The following is a 15,750-nucleotide window of genomic DNA, read 5'->3' on the forward strand; positions in this document are numbered from 1 at the left end:
GATAAACTCTGTCCACTAGAAGAGGAAATATGAAACACAGTGAGACTCTTCTTCTTCTTGCATCACCTCAAAACACTCCAGGAACTATTTCACTGACAGAGAAACGCTGGAACCAACAGAACCTCGATAAGGACCCTCAATGTCCTCAGTGTCCTCAATGACCAGCTGAACTCCTGGAAACTCCTGATGACCGCCAACATCTTTACCTCTGTCCTTGAAACCTCCTCAATGATCATAAAAACACCTTCAAAAACGTAATAATCCCAAAATACCCTTCAAGAACCCCTGAACCCCTCAGCGACCACATCAGCTTCTTTATGGAGTCCTTGAACCATTTCAATGGCCACCAAACTTCAACAACATAATAGCCCTCCTGGAACCCCTTTAACAACCTCCAAAACCCTCCAGTGACCTGGAACCTGTCCAATGATCACAGAATCCGCTATAAGGAACCCTGGAAACTTCTCAATGATCGCCTGAAGGCTTGAAAACACTCCTGGAAACTTCTGATGACCATAAAAACCTCAACTTCTACCCTTGAAACATCCTCAATGATCATAAAAACACCTTCAAACCCCCGTTAATAATCCTGACATCCTACAAGAACCTCGTAAAAACCCTCAGTGACCACAGCAGCTTCTACAAGGAGTCCTTGAACCCCTTCAGTGACCAACAGAACTCCAAAACCCTCCAGTGACCTGGAACCTGTCCAATGATCACAGAATCCGCTATAAGGAACCCTGGAAACTTCTCAATGATCGCCTGAAGGCTTGAAAACACTCCTGGAAACTTCTGATGACCATAAAAACCTCAACTTCTACCCTTGAAACATCCTCAATGATCATAAAAACACCTTCAAACCCCCGTTAATAATCCTGACATCCTACAAGAACCTCGTAAAAACCCTCAGTGACCACAGCAGCTTCTACAAGGAGTCCTTGAACCCCTTCAGTGACCAACAGAACTCCAAAACCCTCCAATGACCTGGAACCTGTCCAGTGACCACAGAATCCACTATAAAGGACCCTGAAACCATCCTGAAGACCAAAGACCTCTGGAGTCTCTCTTACACAACCTACTGGAAGCTTCTCAATGTGAACACACACACACACACACACACACACACACACACACACACACACACACAGCAGGATGAGTGTTCTTAAAATGTGATTTTTAAGTAGTTTTAAGTTTAACTTCCAGTTTAATTTAAATGTAGAGCCAAGGTTTTACACATAAAGTTCTAATTTAAATAAAAGAGATGATGCTCAAAGTGAGGAAATCAATAAATGAATCACCTGTACATTCACACTGAATTCATTATTCAGTTTTAGTGAAATTAAACTTCATTTTATCAGTTTTTTTCCTCCTGAAGTAACTGAACATCAGACTCATAATCATCTGTGAGAAGATTAAAAACAACCAAACTATGAAATAACATCAATATGTTCTTCTTCTTCAACACGAGTCACATTCATCCAGTCGTTATGTCCTCGTGAGCGGCAGCATCCACACGCACACGTCAGAATAAAGCGTCTCGTTGTTGTTGTTGTTGTTGTTGTTGTTGAACTCACCGAGCAGAAAGCTGACTCTGGATCTGTGTCGTGTCGGTGTTTAATCCACGCAGCGGGTCCCGGTCCGGTTCGGTGGGTTCACCTGATCAACACTGAACACTGAACGCAACACACGCTCCTTCAGCGGACTGGTGCTGCCTTCATGGACCGCTCGGAAGATCCCACTTCTTACTGCAGCTCAAAGTGCTTTACTTCAAATTATATTTATTTTTTAAAAAACAACAACATTTAGATAAAACAACATGTGGCAAATAAAACATTAATATACTCTAAAATAAGAAACATAAGCTCTCAGTTTAAATGATATTTTCAATATTACACTTTGTCAATAGAAATATTGTCTAATAACATGTTTGCATCTTGTTGGAAATCATTCATGATGAATTCTTCCTGCATGTTGAATATCAGCTCAGAGGATATCTTATTTAAAAACATCTTTGGGCTCTTGAGTTGCTATATTTCACATTTCACATGATGTCCCCAAACACACCTTCAGACTACTGCACGTCATGATGTGATACACCGGAGCGCCCTCTTGTGGACGCAGGTTGGTACCGCAGACGTGGAGGGTTGCCAGGTTTCTTTACAATCCTGTATTCTCACTGAATTTGTGATTAAATTGGTTAAAGAGGAGAAACAAGCATTCAGATGATTTATGACTCTTATGGGGGAGTCATAAAAAAAAAAAAAAATGCAATTCATTAAAAAAAAAATGCAATTCATGCAGAAATCTCCAAATGTTAAAAGATTTTGATTGATTTTCCAACGGTGTTCCTTTAAGGTACTGGTGTCTTATTTCAGAGGTTTGTGATAATTCTTTATCAATTCACAAGTGGAAAAAAATGCACCAAATCTGTCACAAATGCATCAAGTTAAACTTAACAATTTATTTTGAATTGATTAATCTTTATTTATGATTTTTGACTAGAATCTCTCAACACATGCTGCTGATCTGTGTCTTAAATCTATCTTCAGTGAAATATCAGATGATTTGATCTCAAACTGTTATTTAAATATGAAAAATAAAGAAAAAATAAATCTTTTCCTGGTCGTTGTACATCTATATGAGCAACTTAAAGTTGCTTCTTCAGAAACTTGAGTACGGCTCTTATTACTTCCTCGAGTGTCTCTCATATTTCATTTTCCTGCATCAACCAGCTTTGATTTCAGTGACACATATATTACAAATAATACATCCATACATAGATATATAGATAATGTAATAGACATATATATATATATATATATATATATATATATATATATATATATATATAAAGAGACAATTTGAACCAGAGTCACATCTAAAGTTATGGAGGATCCACACTGACAAGAGAAGTCGTGTTAAAATGATTCTTTAAATCTGTTCTTCACACAGAGACTCAGACAAACATGACAGAACTTCATTCTGAACGTATCATGTTTAATGAATACATTTTATCATTCATTATGTCGTATGAAATAATAATAGGCTCCACCTCCACACACTCTTTCCTGTCTCTGACTTGTTTTAATACAGAAACATTATTCTACATATAAAATCTAAAGTGGTTAAAGATCGGCAAACAACTGCGGAGACATCGTCGGAAATACAAAAAACCTGTCCTTTAAAAAAGATGAATGTATATTTGTTGCAAATACAAACTGAGAACATCTGCAGACCTGAGCTGAGAGAAGTAGAAACATTTGACTCAAACAAACAAAGAAACTCTAATCTAAATATATTGACTCATTTATAATAAAAACTAGCTTTATGAAAGATTACTGGAACAGAAAGTCTGTTTTCATCTTAAACATACTGGCAGTAAACTGTGACAGACATTGTGTACTATATACGTATACAGTATATATTTATATATATTCATATAAATGTTTCGTTAAGGCTTTCTTTGGGTCGTTTAAAGCACCGTATTGAATTGGACTCTGTGCTGATATTTGGCATTAACAGATGAATTATTTGGTGAATACATGAAATGTATACGTCTCATGAACACGTAGTCAGGAAGACGTCTGTGTGTTTCCTATGAAATAGAACACGCTGAGGGATACTTGGCAGTGAAGACTTTGTTCTCCACGCCGTAGACGAAGAAGTTGAAGTTCTTTCCGCTGTAAGTGTAGAGAGCGTGAGTCAGAGGCACCAGCTCGATGGTCTGACGCTACGCAGAGAGACAGAAGTCATTTTATTCATGGGGAGAGATACAAACCAACGAGTAAAACAGACAGGTGGTCGTCTTTATCACTGAAGTCTTTTTACGTCTCTTTGTAGTCTTTTTACATCTATGTTGTCTTTTTACGTCTCTTTATAGTCTTTTTACGTCTCTTTGTAGTCTTTTTACATCTCTATCATCTTTTTACTTCTCTTTATAGTCTTTTTACATCTCTCTATAGTCTTTTTACATCTGTCGTCTTTTTACTTCTCTTTGAAGTCTTTTTACATCTCTTTGTAGTCTCTTCGTAGTCTTTTTACATCTCTTTGTAGTCTTTTTACGTCTCTTTGTAGTCTCTTTGAAGTCTTTTTACGTCTTTTTGTAGTCTCTTTGAACTCTTTTTACATCTCTTTGAAGTCTTTTTACATCTCTTTGTAGTCTTTTTACATCTCTTTGTTGTCTTTTTAGTCTTTTTGAGTCTTTTTGTAGTTCTTTTCATCACACTGTAGTCTTTTTGCATCTCTTTCAGTGGCATTTTGCAGACATATATAAAGCCCAGGACCTGAACCCCGTCGTCTCGTTCAGTCAGAACACAAAAAGACTTCTGGACTTCTCCAATAAACTGTAATTAATGCACTTCTTCAAAACAATAGAGCATTCAGTGTGAAGACTACAAAACTACATCTCTATATCATCCAATCACTTTTTAACACAGGTGTTACCTTTGTTTGTTACAAGTGAACAAGTATTTGTACATGTTTGTTGTACCTGTTGCAGGATGCGGCTGGTGGAACTAAAGCGGTTGAGATGTTCGTTAATCATTTTTGTAGAAACATCGCAGATCTCCTGATCGGGGAAACCCTGGATCGGGTACACCTGAAAGGACAGAGACTCAAGACTCAGCGGATCATTCCTCACATCGAATGTTAAATAATTATCAAAATAAAATAAAAGTTTTGTTTTTTTACCAGAACACTCTCATCGACGAAGAAAGGATCTCCGGTCACCTGCTCAAACTTCTGGTCAGGGAAGTCTGGCTGGCGGTCTGGAATGAAGTTACTGATGTCGTTCTTCCTACGCACATAAAACACACGAACACACGAGTCAGCACAAAGAAGCAGACGTGCAGAAGAAGACATTTTGATGAGTGTGTTACGCTTTGACGTACCACGTCACGGTGAGCTGGATGAAATGCAGCAGGTTTTGGCTGCCGTGACAAACACAGCAGGTCTTGAAGCCGTGGCCCTGACAGAAGGTACACCTGGAGGACGGACCGAAACATTATTCTCTCACATCGACGTCAAAGTGAAACACCAAAGAATCTGTGCAAAGCATAAGCTGGCTGAGACGAGAGGAAGCGTGACGGAAAGTACAGAAAGAACAAAGTGTAGACGCGTAAAGATGCTTCCACACAGAACGCGGGTTTGAGTGGTTTGAGTCAGCAGATCTCCTCCCAGATGATCCCATGAAGGAGCGACACAAGAAACCCTCAGGGCGCTTATCTTCTGTATTGACGGACTTTAAATGAATATCCATTGAAATACAGAGGACCATCTCTTTGGAAAAATAAACGACAATCAAAATAATCATTATTCAAAAAACACAGAAATGTACTTTATTTAGAAAAGATGTATCATATTTCACTGTAAAGCGTCTCAACTTGTAAACATAAACTATGTAAATTACACATTTCTATATTTATTTGTATGACTGCTTAGTCATGAAACTTTGACTCACTTTGATTGAAGTTTCGCCTATGAAATATTTTTTCATTCTTTTTCTTATATATTTTTTGAGTATGACTATTGAGTATGACTATTGATATCTAGGTGGTATAGGAGGTATCTTCTAAAGCCATTGTTTGCTCCTGCACAATGTTTACACATTTTATTTGATTCTTACTGTCTTTTTATATACGCTACATGTACAGGTACAAATAAATAATATAAATAATAATAATAAATACATTTCCAGGTCACAGGCCAGAGGAAGTGAGGAAGTGAGGAAGTGAGGAAGCAGAATTATGAAAATGTAAAGCGAGCACTGAAGCTGTTCTGGAGGCTAATGGTGGAACAGAACCGTATTCAGACTCTGTGTATTAGTTTTTATTTTAACAATAATATGTTTCATGATGTGGATTTTTGTGGAATAAAGAGTCTATTTAAGTAAAGCTCTGTTCTCATCACACTGATTATATTCATGATATAATATATCTTATATAATATCTAAAATATACAAATAATGTTTTTGTCCAGCAGGAATAAAAAAAAACATTTCTTTTGCTGACGATACCATCTTCTATCTATGTCATTAACTCTACCACGAACCAGACCTCTTTTCACGTGAAGCTTAAACTCAAAAAAGAGCAAAAATATGCATTTTTAATAGAGCACAGAGCTTTTATGTTCCAGCTGGTATCTGTATTAGAAGTAATTAGAAGTTTGGTTAGATAGCAGATTGTCCGACGAAACCAAAAACTACAAATTCGAATAGGTGGATGGTCACGTTCTTCTCTACTCAATCTCATCTCACGGCCCAAACTCTTTTCAGCTAACTAAAGCAACGCTCCTGCAGGACGGAGAGGAGCGTTCAGAGGACAGAGAAGAAAGAAGCCGGCGGACGGGAGACACCACCACTCACCTCTTACGACCTCGGCCGTGACAGGAGGTGCAGCGCTTGTTCCTGGTGCGGCCGTGTCCGTGGCAGAACGTACAGCGCTTCTGTAGAGTGACACCAGTGTGTAAAGGGTGTGTTCGCATTGTTATGAGGTCTGTATTGTTGCCTCAAGCTGCAGTGAGTGACGGTAAAAGATGCAATGAGGATCTGGTTTTGATGTCACCTCTGTTGACCCGTCTCATTCTATTTTAGCTCGTTTGTGCAGCTCTTGTTTGGTTCAAGTGATTTTAAAGTGAATATCTTTGAGTAATACAACAAACAATTATGGAACTGTGAGGGACATATTTTAAACAAAACAATGAATCAATTATTAATGGAAATCAATCGATTGATGCAGCTCTAATGTGGCTGTTTGTCTGTCATAGAAATGTCCGTTTAATAAACTGAAGGACGAAGATGTATTACAAACTCTACGATGAAGACATGTTGGGCGCCACATGATGTCTGGATAAAGAAGCGAGAGTGAAGGCTGAACAGCTTCCACTTTATCTTAACGTTGAACAAAGAAACCTTAAAACCTGCTCCGGTGAGAGGCTCTACAGAGAAACGTGTGTGCGGTGAAGACATCTCACCTGGCCTCTTCCATGGCAGTGTGAGCAGCGAGTTCTTCCACAGCCGTTGCACTTGTGACACAGCTAAAAACAAACACACACACACACACACACACACACACACAAGTGTACATTACTTTAAATACAAAGAACAGGGAAAGAAAAGTACAATAGCAGTTGAGGAAATGAGAGGAAGCCGTACCTTCACGATGGACGAGTGCGGCACGCGGACTTTCTCCACCCGGTCGCTGAATCTCTGAGGCAGCGCCATGGGAATGTCCCACGGTGGAGGACTCATACCGTACTGAGGACCGTCCACCACCTGTCCTGTTAGAACGTCATCGATGGAGAGCGGTGAGTCAACCCCCAAAGTAAAGATTTACCGTCTCACATCTCTTGAAGTAAGACGTTCCCCATCAGCCTCAGATGTGCTTTGTGTTTGGCGCTAACTAGCAGATATTAGCATGTTAGCGCGCTAAGCTAAGACGGTGAACATGCTAAACGTTACACCTGCTAAACATCCGCGTGTTAGCGTTGCCATGGAGTCCTAAAACCCAGAAATGAGTCAGCGTTGTTGCACTTTAGATCCAAAGTCAATGAAGTCCAAAGACCTCGAAGAACAATCTCTTCTCCAAAAAAAACTAAAGAACTCGTAATAGACTTCTGCAAGAACAGCGGAGACCTCGACCCACTTTACGTCTACGGGGGGCTGTGTGGATCAGGGTCCCTGCTTTACAGGTTCCTGAACACGCACATCTCTGAAGATCTCTCCTGGTCTACCAAGACCACCACAGTAGTCGAGAAGGCACAGCAGGGAATCCACTTCCTGAAGATGCTCAGGAAGAACCACCCAGCAGGAGAAGCTGCTGGTGTCTGTCTATATACAGAAGTCTGCACAGATGTTTACATTCCAGCTGCACTTACTCTTCTATTTATTCATCACTTGCGTTAGAGCAAATACAACTCTGCAAATGTGCAACATTACAGGTCACAGTTAATTCATATTTTCTATTTCTAAGGTATATTTTTTTATTCTTGCACCGTCAAAAACGACAATAACTGAATTATTTTCTCCCTCTTTTGTCCTCGTTAAGAGCAAAAGTAATGCGTTAGCTCAGAGTTCTTCCAGTTGTTTTTACCATTGAAGGGTTCAAACTGCCAGGAGCTGGTCCTGGTCTCAGTGTAGGTCTCCAGTCGATACTGCAGGAGGAGGACAATCAGAAAAACACTGGATGGATGTGAGGACTTAGAGGAACTTAACGCTTTATTTCAGAAGATAAAATCACTGCATTCGTGCATTTAAATACCTCGACACGCGACTAGCTTCTGGAAAGAGTTCACAGCGGTCACGGTTAGATATTCAGGTATTAGAGTGTGTGCTCCTACCCTGTACACTATGACGGGCTTCAGCTCTTTGAAGATCAGGTTCCTGGCAGGTTTGGAGCTGTACCTCCATTTCGAGTCCACAAACTTGAGCAGGGCTTCCCGGGCCACATCCTCCGACACTGTCGGGACCCTGGAGGAGCAAAACACACACACACACACACACACACACACACACACACACACACACACAAAAACACAGGTTTGTGCATCTTTTATCCCATAATGCCTTCATATCTTATCTCATATCACAGACTCATCGGCAGAGTAAATGTGTGTATTGTTTGTGTGTTACCTGACGTCGGGCACCACAGTGTTCTTGTTGAGTTCAGGTTGGGGGGTGTAGGCAGGGGGGGGTGGACACAACGGGTTGTCGCCCTCTGGAGGTGAACAGACACAAGAACACGGATGAGGTTGATGAAGATGCTAATGAGGAACTTTCATTTAGTGTTGATTCTGTTGCCCCCTGTGGACTAAAGCTGTAGTGCCTCTGAGCACCAGACTCCCTTTAGAAAACCTCTCGTTTTACTGCAGCAGGGTCGGACAGTCTGCTCCTCTCAGTCCTGGTTCAGTCCTGGTCTCTGCTGGAGGATCCGGGTCTGTCCACGGTGGACCAGGTCTCTGCTGGAGTCTGAGCTGAAGGAGGTTCTGGTGAACCTGCATGAGTTCATCTGGTTTCACCAGAATCCGACCCGGTGGCTCCGATGACAATCATTAACAATAACTCTGTAGAAACAGACCATCTTCTCTCTGATGGTCTCTGTACTGATGGAGGTCTGATAGAGGATCAGGACTACACTGAGACTGGTTCATATAGAGGACCAGGACTACACTGAGACTGGTTCATATAGAGGACCAGGACTACACTGAGACTGGTTCATATAGAGGACCAGGACTACACTGAGACTGGTTCATATAGAGGACCAGGACTACACTGAGACTGGTTCAGGACCAGGTAAAAGCTCCTCACAGTAACTTTGAAGAAACAAAAGGAACAGAAGACTCACCTCCTTTGTGGCCCTGGTATCCATGTACGTCATCCAGCCAGCCAGGAGGAGGCGCTGAAGGGCCCTCCTCTGGTATGTTGGGATCAAACGCCCCTGAGAAGAAAAGAAGAAGAGGTGAAGAAGAGGTTGACACTTCTCTCTCGTAGCAGCTAGTCTTTCCTTCACTGGGTGTGGTTTCCATCCACCTGTTTGTGATCAGACTTCATTGTTTCATCTAGAAACCGCCTTAGTGAACAAATGATGAGTCATGTTCAGAAGAACATGACTCAGGTTCTCCGCCTGTCTCCTCTAGAGCTCCTCAGACCTTCTCTCTGAATCCGCCTCTTCAACGTGAAGCTCTAACTGATCCATTTCTCTGTCTCCTTTAAACACTTTAGATGTTTTCAAGCTTCTGTGCTGAAGAGGAAGGACAGTGTGTCTGAAGGAAGGGAGGAGTCGTTCTCCAGGAAACTGGTTCTAGCCTCACATAAGAGAGCGCCAACGTCAGTAGTGTCAGTGTGATCCTTTACCATCGCTGAGCTTCACAGAGCCACATAATGATCTTTCAGTCCAGAGGATTAACAGCCTCTGGATCTGACGTTCGGCACACAGTAGTCCTATTATCTCTCTGCTCTTCAACAGAGCGGCCGTTCATAAAGAGACTCGTACCGGAGGAACACCACGGGCTGCGTTGGGTTCTCCAGACACCGGTGAGACGAGGAACACGATCCAGGAAGTCCACTTTACAGAACAAGATGTGTGATACCAAACAGAATATGAGATATGGGTCGTTTTTTGCACTGGAAACTATATAATTATATCAATTATCTCTGTGAAGCTCTGAGCGGAGATCGCCGTTAGACAACAACCTTTTATTTAGAAGCTCATCAAATGTTCCTGAACTGACAAATATCTAAGATTTTACTACAAACATTGCTGTATTCTTACGTCGTGATATTATGTTCATGCAAATTGTTGCTTTATGAGTCATCGTTGCTTCTAGCTGGTCCGACATGCTAGAAACCAGCGCATCTTTCTAGCTACTTCAGTGTTGCCCGGTTGGTTTGAAAAACCTCATTATGAGCCAGAAAAGATGTGAATAATGATAAAGAAATAAGAAAAAACATCCACACTATGACAAACCAGACCAAAACGTGTTGTCAACTTTGTCAATGTGTGGTTTATGTGAGTAACAACTGAAATATACACACACACACACACACACACACACACACACACACACACACACACACACACACACATAATAAACTATGTTTCCTCCAGGCTGACGGAGCCTCATAGACTCCGCCCCTCCTCTTGTTTTTCTCTTTGCACTGTCGGGTAAGTGGGTCAGAAATCTACAAAGTCAACTTTTATCTCTGTATTATAATAATGATAATAATAATAATAATAATAATAATAACTTTATTTATATAGCACCTTTAAAAACAGAGTTTACTAAGTGCTTTGACAGACAAAGAAGCAAAAGAAAGGAAATAATAATAATAACAGAAAGATCAGTGAGACAATACGATAAAAAAAATAAAAATAATAATAATAATAATAATAATAATAAATAAATAAAATAAAATAATAATAATAAATAAATAAAGTAAAGTAAAAATAAATTCAAAAATAAAAATACCTATAACCTATAAGCAATATGTGATGTATAAGACAGACTCAGAGCTTCATGTTCTGAATCTTTTTAAACCGACATAAATGACTAAAAACAGACCAGTGTCAGATTCATCAGTAAGAGAACGACTAAGAGTCATTTATTCTGTGCCTTATACTTGATGTCAAACCTCTTCACTTGGTGCATTTATCTTTGTCTCTTTGCCTTTTTGTTTTTTGAAACCTGTTTTTAACTTCAGTCTGATCCAGAGATCGGAGTCGAGCTCACAGACCGTCGGTCGGGTCCTGTTGCCGTGGAGGGAACTAACGAGGACTGCATGAAGTCTGGGTAAACAACACTACAGAGAACAATACATCACTCCAGCTACGGAACAGCTTAAATGTTACGGATGCAACTCGCTGATGGAGCCCATGTGATGCGGTTGAAAGTAGGAGGGATTGTTCAGTCAAACTGGAGCAGAGAGCGTGACGGCTGCAGGTGTTTCCCTCATATTTGCCTTGCAGGTGGAGTTAAAGGCGGAGTGTTGAAAGGTAAAGAGAGGCTTGAAGTCCACCGGTCAGCAGATGAAGACTTCATAATCTGACAGTGTTGTTGCGTAACGTGCCACAGGTGTTAATGAGTAACTTCACACTGACGCTATGAACCAACACTGTTTCTGTTTCCTCTGTCGGTTGACTTTTACTTTGTTAGAAGTTTTAGTTTGAGTTTTAAATTCTGTTTTTATATCTTCTCATCTCCGTCCTGAGAAGAAAGCACTCGGTAACATTTACAAATACGAGTGTTCCTTCGATGCATCTCGTCCATAAGAAGTGGACGTAGTCATAGTCATGATGTTCTGAAGCCCCCAGTTCGGCGATTTGGCCGTCGCCATCTTGTTTTTTTGCAACCAGTGAACAGGAAGTGACCATATGTGGACTGAGGAGGAGTGACGTAGAGACGCCGTATACGTCTCTGGTAGAGGACCTGTCAGCCACCGTGTAGCCCCGCCCCTAAATCATCCCCTGCTTTCTGGTCTGTTTGACTCTAAATGGAGCATAATGTACTAAATGAACATCATGCTGTATTGAAGAAGACTGTAAACTAGAGATTGAGACCATAAACTCATGTTTACAATGTTTACTGAGGGAATAAATCAAGAGAGAAGTAGAGTCATTTTAGACTAGACTTCTATACGACCAGAGGAGTCGCCCCCTGGTGGACACTAGAGAGAATGCAGCTTTAACGCTTGAAATTATTTGTTATCAAAATACAAAAAATCGCGCTCCTAAAAGGAAAACTTAAGATATTTTGCATTATCATTATCTTGCAGAGAGTTAAAAGAGACTCCTATGTCTGTAAAACAAGTATGAAGCTAAGTTAGCTTAGCATAAAGACAGGAAACAGAGCCAAAGGAAAGAAAATCCACCAAGCAGCAGAACTTTTAAAGTTAAATGAACGTGTTTTATGTTGTTTGGTGTGAAACCAGCAGAGAGCAACGTAGTTACTGTTCATCATAACGAGTACACGTCATTATACAATAAGTATTATTATCGTATATATATATATATATATATATATATATATATATATATATATATATATATATATATATATCTCACTGCCGTAATATGAAATCCAACCAAGCTCTGACTTCCCAACCTGCAGCAGCATCAGATAAAATTAATCACAACGCAGCAAAGAATATAATGTCTTTATACAACAATCAGTGTAGTATTTCATAAATACACACAATGGCGCTCTGATTAATACACTTCCGATGCAGCGTGCAGCTATTTAGAGGCGTGCGTCATGATTCTTGTTTTTCACTTCGACGTGTTTTCAGATAAAAATACAACGCTTGTGTCACGCTGGACACAATACCTCCGACCTGAGGATAAAAATATCAGCGAGAAGGTGTTTCCCTTCAAAAGATCTGGGGTGAGATGGACGGAGTGTGAGAACGGAGTGGAGGGAAGGAAGGAGGGAGGGAGGGAGGGAGAGACTCATTAAGAGAGAGACAAATAAAGGGGGGGGGGGGGGGGAGACTGGACAATACATCCAAAATACTTCTACAGAACTGAACAGGTCACAAAGATCTCCTGCTGCACTGAACCACAAACACACACAGAGATATATTTCTATTTCTTCATATTTATTTGTACATATTAGTATTTTTTTGCGTATTTTCACTGCACAGATCTGTATGTCTAAGTATGTTTTTCTCAGATTTATTATAAAAAATGTTTGTAGTATTTTGTCGTATTTGAATTGTGTACTTTATTGTATTTTTTCAGATTTTCACTGTACTTATTTAACAGTATTTTCTCATATTTTTTTATTTTTTTATTTTGTTATATGTTACTGTACATATTAAATAGTATTTTCTCATATTTTTTGTATTTTTTTTAATTTTGTTGTATTTTACTATACATATTAAATAGTATTTTCTCATATTTTTAATTTTGTTGTATTTTACTGTACATATTAAATAGTATTTTCTCATATTTTTGTATTTTTTAAATTTTGTTGTATTTTACTGTACATATTAAATAGTATTTTCTCATATTTTTAATTTTTTTTAATTTTGTTGTATTTTACTGTACATATTAAATAGTATTTTCTCATATTTTTGTATTTTTTTTAATTTTGTTATATTTTACTGTACATATTAAATAGTATTTTCTCATATTTTTGTATTTTTTGAATTTGTTGTATTTTACTGTACATATTAAATAGTATTTTCTCATATTTTTTTTTATTTTGTTGTATTTTACTGTACATGTTAAATAGTATTTTCTCATATTTTTTTATTTTTTTTATTTTGTTGTATTTTACTGTACATATTAAATAGTATTTTCTCATATTTTTTATTTTTTTAATTTTGTTATATTTTACTGTACATATTAAATAGTATTTTCTCATATTTTTGTATTTTTTGAATTTGTTGTATTTTACTGTACATATTAAATAGTATTTTCTCATATTTTTTTTTATTTTGTTGTATTTTACTGTACATGTTAAATAGTATTTTCTCATATGTTAATTGTCCATATTTTAAAGAATGTATTCACAGATCTATTGTTCATATTTGATCGTATTTATTCATATGTTTTACTGTAAACCTGTTTAGTTTGATCCAGTTTGTTTGGGTTGGACACACTGTGACTCTCTGGTGTCGTGACGTTCTATGGTGATTCTATTTCACCACAGTGAAGACGTGAAGTCCTCACAGTAATACAACCAGATGAAAACATCAGCAAACACACCGAACCGGAGAGAAGCGTGACTGCACTCAAATCTGTGTTCATCAGGAGAAACACGGTGACATTAAACCCGGTTATAACCCGGTTATAACGCGGTTATAACCCGATTATAACCCGGGTTCAAACCCTAAAGATCCCCCTCCCTCCCTCCAGCACGCAGTGTTCAGCGGGGGCGTCACTAAACTTGTGCCCGGGTGTGAGCACTGAATCCCGGCTGCAGCTGCAGCAGCAGCAGTTAAAGAGTAAAAGTGTGTTTTGCTCACCGAGGTCTTCGTCCTGGTCGCCCATTTCTCCGCGTTCGGACTCGTTTGAGGTGAATGAAGCCCCGCAACAAATACGCGCTCTGCGTCACCGAGAGGCAGCTGCAACTTCCGGTTGTGGTTTAAAAAAAATAAAAGCTTAGAATATGGATTCACAAGTAATGAACCTGACCTTTGAAAACAAAACGTCAGGATAAACAAAACAATAACAGATGCCAACTTTCAGTGTTTCTTTCCGTGTTGGTCACGAAGTTTGTATCTTTCACATATTGTGTTCTTGAACATTTTCTTAAATGTACTCATATTTAAATATACATTATTTTTAATTCATTCATTTTTGTATTTTATATTTTGAGACGAATATGAGCTCTCTGGCTAACCTCATTTATATTAAGGTGGAAATAACAATATAGAATAATGTGTATTGTCCTTAGTAAATAAATAATCAGATGCATTAAAATAAATTAAAACAATTTAAAATAATAAAAAATAAAGCATATTATTATCTTATTATCGCACTGGGTTTTTATTTTATTTTATTCAACTGAGACTAATGAAGACCTGGATCGGGATGGATCTGGATCAGGTGACCGGATGTTATTTTACAGGTGGATCAGTCATTTGTCTCAAAGGGACTTCAGGACAGATATAAACATGAATATTGAATGTGTGTTTCTCTCACACAGAATTGTATTTGCCTCGAGTTGAACTCAGTCCTCCCTCTGTGTAAAAACTTGACTTGTTTTCATCCCGTTTTACTTTGAAGGCCACATCTTCAGACTTCCGGTCCTGTCTGGTCTGTTTGTGTCTGACTTGATGAGAGAAAGTGGCCGCGCCCACATTGTTTACATTCTTCACATAAAACATTAATTAGAAAAAGACATGAATGTCTCGAAAGGTCTTTAGTTTTTGTTTCTTCTTGAGTAAAAGAAACTAATTAAAATGTTGTTTTTAAAAATAACACAAAGCATAAGAAAGTTCTGATTTATAACATCTGGAACGTTCTTCACGACTTTATTTACGAAGCTCCCAGGACATCGTAATGAGAGCAGAGCACATTCTGTCTGTTTGTTCACGTTAAATGTACTTCCTTACGTTCCACCACTGGGAACAACAAGAGAACATTTGAGAAGAACAGATGTTTTTAACAGCTGCTCACTTACGAGATAAGAATGGACATTTAAAATTATATATATTATATTATATTATATATATATATATATATATATATATATATATATATATATATCTACACAACTTTCCCAGTGAGCATTTTTCCGTTGAAAAGACAT

At 38.7% G+C, this 15,750-nt stretch overlaps 2 protein-coding genes across 2 annotated transcripts in view; both read right to left on the reverse strand.

Annotated features, from left to right (window-relative positions):
* Positions 1–1,673, reverse strand: part of LOC137880611 (semaphorin-3D-like) — a 59,151-nt gene extending 57,478 nt beyond the window's left edge. Inside the window, 1 exon segment of the mRNA XM_068722053.1 lies at positions 1,575–1,673. The gene's annotated coding sequence lies outside the window, so the exon portion shown is untranslated.
* A 1,303-nt stretch (positions 1,674–2,976) lies between these two features.
* ssuh2.1 (ssu-2 homolog, tandem duplicate 1) lies at positions 2,977–14,544 on the reverse strand. Its single transcript, XM_068722294.1, has 12 exons — positions 14,462–14,544; positions 9,339–9,431; positions 8,627–8,711; positions 8,335–8,464; positions 8,088–8,148; positions 7,151–7,275; positions 6,970–7,032; positions 6,362–6,441; positions 4,890–4,982; positions 4,690–4,795; positions 4,490–4,597; positions 2,977–3,730 (listed from the first exon to the last, which is right to left on the reverse strand). The coding sequence occupies exons 1-12, from the start codon at positions 14,484–14,486 to the stop codon at positions 3,596–3,598; spliced, it is 1,104 nt and encodes a 367-aa protein (XP_068578395.1). The 5' UTR covers positions 14,487–14,544; the 3' UTR covers positions 2,977–3,595.
* Positions 14,545–15,750: the final 1,206 nt, after the last annotated feature.

This window comes from Cebidichthys violaceus, unplaced genomic scaffold (genome assembly GCF_023349555.1).
Source record: "Cebidichthys violaceus isolate CVI_PGR_0920_01 unplaced genomic scaffold, fCebVio1.0.p SCAF_29, whole genome shotgun sequence".
NCBI lineage: Eukaryota > Metazoa > Chordata > Actinopteri > Perciformes > Stichaeidae > Cebidichthys > Cebidichthys violaceus.